Genomic DNA, 2766 nt, shown 5'->3' on the forward strand with positions numbered 1-2766 from the left:
TAGGTGACATGGATTTACTTAAATAACAATAATGAATTAAAAGATATTTATAGATAATAATTGTTTGTAAATTAACTGACATCCATAAATAATAAGGAGTCTCGCTACCACATAAAAATTAAAAATTAAATTATGATAAATTTTCTTACCCCTATTAATAAACAACTCTACTAAATCCCATGGATGCTTAATTTATAAGCATCGTCAACACAAAATGCCAGTGGGAGGAGCTGTTTGATGTGATCCCCACCTATAAATAAGTTCTTACAACGGAATCTATGCACGTTTTATCCTTCTTCTTTTTTGCAGCAGAACAGGTTTCAAAATTGCCATGGCGAGGAAGAGCATATATACTGCCTTCTTGCTTCTGATGGTGTTTGCAGCCATATGTGCTGACTTTTGTGAGGTGAGTTCATTTCTTATTAACACAGTGCTGTATTCCTGCCTAACCTATAGATATGTATTGAGGTTAATGGATTCAGATTATGGTAATAATGGTGCATTGCATTATTTGTTGATAATGTATTGTATATGTACTTTGCAGGCATCCATAAAGGGAGAATCGGTTTCTATTGTTCCTCAAGGCCATGGACAGGTTAGATCCAGTTAAATAATCTTTATTCGTATATCAGTATGTTATAGTTTGTTGCAGGTTTTCAATGTCACTGAAATTGTCTGATATGAGTTATATTTATCACTCAGGGCAAGCACCGGCACAGTGGATTACCCCCAGGAGGTGATTATATATGATTTTGAAATAATTATCTTCTTTTTTGTTAAATTTTATATTCCTGTCTGTTTGGTTCCTCATATAACTGTTATTATGCAGAGTGTCCATCTGCATGCTCATACAGGTGTTCGAAAACTCAATACCGGAAGCCATGCATGTTCTATTGTCAGAAATGCTGCCTCAAATGTCGTTGTGTTCCGCCTGGCACCTATGGCCACAAGGAGGTGTGTCCCTGCTACAACGACTGGAAAACCAAAAGAGGGGGGCCAAAGTGCCCTTAGATATCACTATATTATATTCAGTGGTGGTAGAATAATGAAATAACCCAGTTCATAATCTTGGTCTGTTAGCAAGAACTTTGTGTAGATTTTCTCAGAACTATTTCACTGGGATGGATCTGATCATATCTGCAGCACAATGTGATGTAATGTAATCTCTTTCAATGCTAAATGAAATTTTTTGAAAGAAATATTTCTTTCAAATTTGGTATTTATGTTAAAGCATGTATATATACACAAATAAAATTGGGTTTGGCATCATGGGCCTTTTATTGCTCTCTCTACAACGATTTACAGTGGGACTGTGGAAGTGGAATTGAAATTTATTTCTCTTATGGGTGGAGAGGAATAAGGGATTATGTATCTTTCTTTCTTACCAAGAAGAATTTTGTCGCAGTAGAGGTAAAGAGTCGAACTCCGATCAAACCTAAAATCTCCACTCTGATCAAACCTAAAATCTCCGGTTTGACAGACCAGCCCATCCTCCACTGAACAAGGGGTTCTCACCTGCTGTCTGCCACAAATCTTGAAAAGAAATTTCAGGGGTTTTGATATATGAATGATCTCTTACTTTTATTTGGAATTAAGTAAATTATTACTAAAAATACATATAGATAAATTATTTTTTTAATAATAATTTTTTTTTTAATAATATTATTTTGAGTGATACATTATAGTGTCTAAATAAATTTATTATTATTATTATTATTTTATTTTAAAGTTATAGCCAAATATACCATATAGGTGTATAAGATTTTTTTATTTAAGATAAGAGACTCACTTCCAAGTAGTGATTTAATTGTTATTAAGTTTACGAAAACATATATACTCTACCTCAAACACCTGTGGTCAAACATTAAATCCAGTCAAATTATTATTATTATTAAATAATTAAAAAAATCTCAAAACTTTTACCAAATTTATATCTCTGTTAAGTTTACGAAAACATATATACTCTACCTCAAACACCTGTTGACAAACATTAAACCCAGTCAAGTTATTATTATTATTAAATAATTAAAAAAATCTCAAAACTTTTACCAAATTTATATCTCTTTTAAATAAGTAAATAAAAGCGTGTACCACAGTTGGAAAAAAAACAAATAATTTTGGACATTGAACATAAATATCTTAGTTTACAGACTTGGCTCCTCGATATCATTAAATGTGTTTGTCCCATTAAAGATAGTGGAGCATTGACTCTTAGTGTGTAAGTCCATATTACTGACACAATTATGGCCGAACCTCACTTTTGCCATAGGCCCTTCTTCTCCAAAAACAATTCCATGTATTCTTATATATGCCCGCTCAATGTCATCAGAAAGATATATATGCTGCCAAAGGAGCACACCCCATCAACGCATTACAAAGACACAAGAGTCATCTTATAATTGCTAGAGTAACGTTTATTCTTTTCATTGTGTTTGATCACTCCATGTCATTAGAAAGACATCCATGTATGTTCTGAACATTGAGCACCCAATAAGGAAAGATTGCCCTCTTTTATTGTAAGAATAAATATATTTGTATATATTTTAAGTATTGGGCATTTTATTGATACAAGAATATTCATTAAAAACATTTCTACTTTAGGATGGAAAAACATTTCTACTTTAGGATGGTGTAGTGTAGGATGTATGGAAATCAAACCGTAAAAGAGTAATAAAAATAAAAATTGAATTTTAGGTAGATTGGAAAAAGAAAATTGAGAGACTCTAACATATATAAGATGGATATTAATGGAAGCAAATAAGAGTC

At 32.1% G+C, this 2766-nt stretch overlaps 1 protein-coding gene across 1 annotated transcript; it reads left to right on the plus strand.

Annotated features, from left to right (window-relative positions):
- Positions 1 to 204: 204 nt before the first annotated feature.
- Positions 205 to 1223, plus strand: LOC149166229 (peamaclein-like). The gene is made up of 4 exons (XM_089431305.1): positions 205 to 406; positions 545 to 595; positions 703 to 736; positions 830 to 1223. The coding sequence occupies exons 1-4, from the start codon at positions 332 to 334 to the stop codon at positions 1009 to 1011; spliced, it is 342 nt and encodes a 113-aa protein (XP_089287431.1). The 5' UTR covers positions 205 to 331; the 3' UTR covers positions 1012 to 1223.
- Positions 1224 to 2766: the final 1543 nt, after the last annotated feature.

The sequence above is a fragment of the Pinus tabuliformis genome, chromosome 5_1 (assembly GCF_031772625.1).
Source record: "Pinus tabuliformis cultivar Carrire ecotype Pingquan chromosome 5_1, CPIR1, whole genome shotgun sequence".
Lineage (NCBI taxonomy): Eukaryota > Viridiplantae > Streptophyta > Pinopsida > Pinales > Pinaceae > Pinus > Pinus tabuliformis.

What these genes read in the sequence shown, in the direction of transcription:
- LOC149166229 (XM_089431305.1), top strand. Translation starts at nt 332, where the DNA reads ATGGCGAGGAAGAGCATATATACTGCCTTCTTGCTTCTGATGGTGTTT. An exon ending in TATGTGCTGACTTTTGTGAG is followed by an intron (nt 407 to 544) that starts GTGAGTTCATTT and finishes TGTACTTTGCAG; the next exon opens with GCATCCATAAAGGGAGAATC. An exon ending in CAGTGGATTACCCCCAGGAG is followed by an intron (nt 737 to 829) that starts GTGATTATATAT and finishes GTTATTATGCAG; the next exon opens with AGTGTCCATCTGCATGCTCA.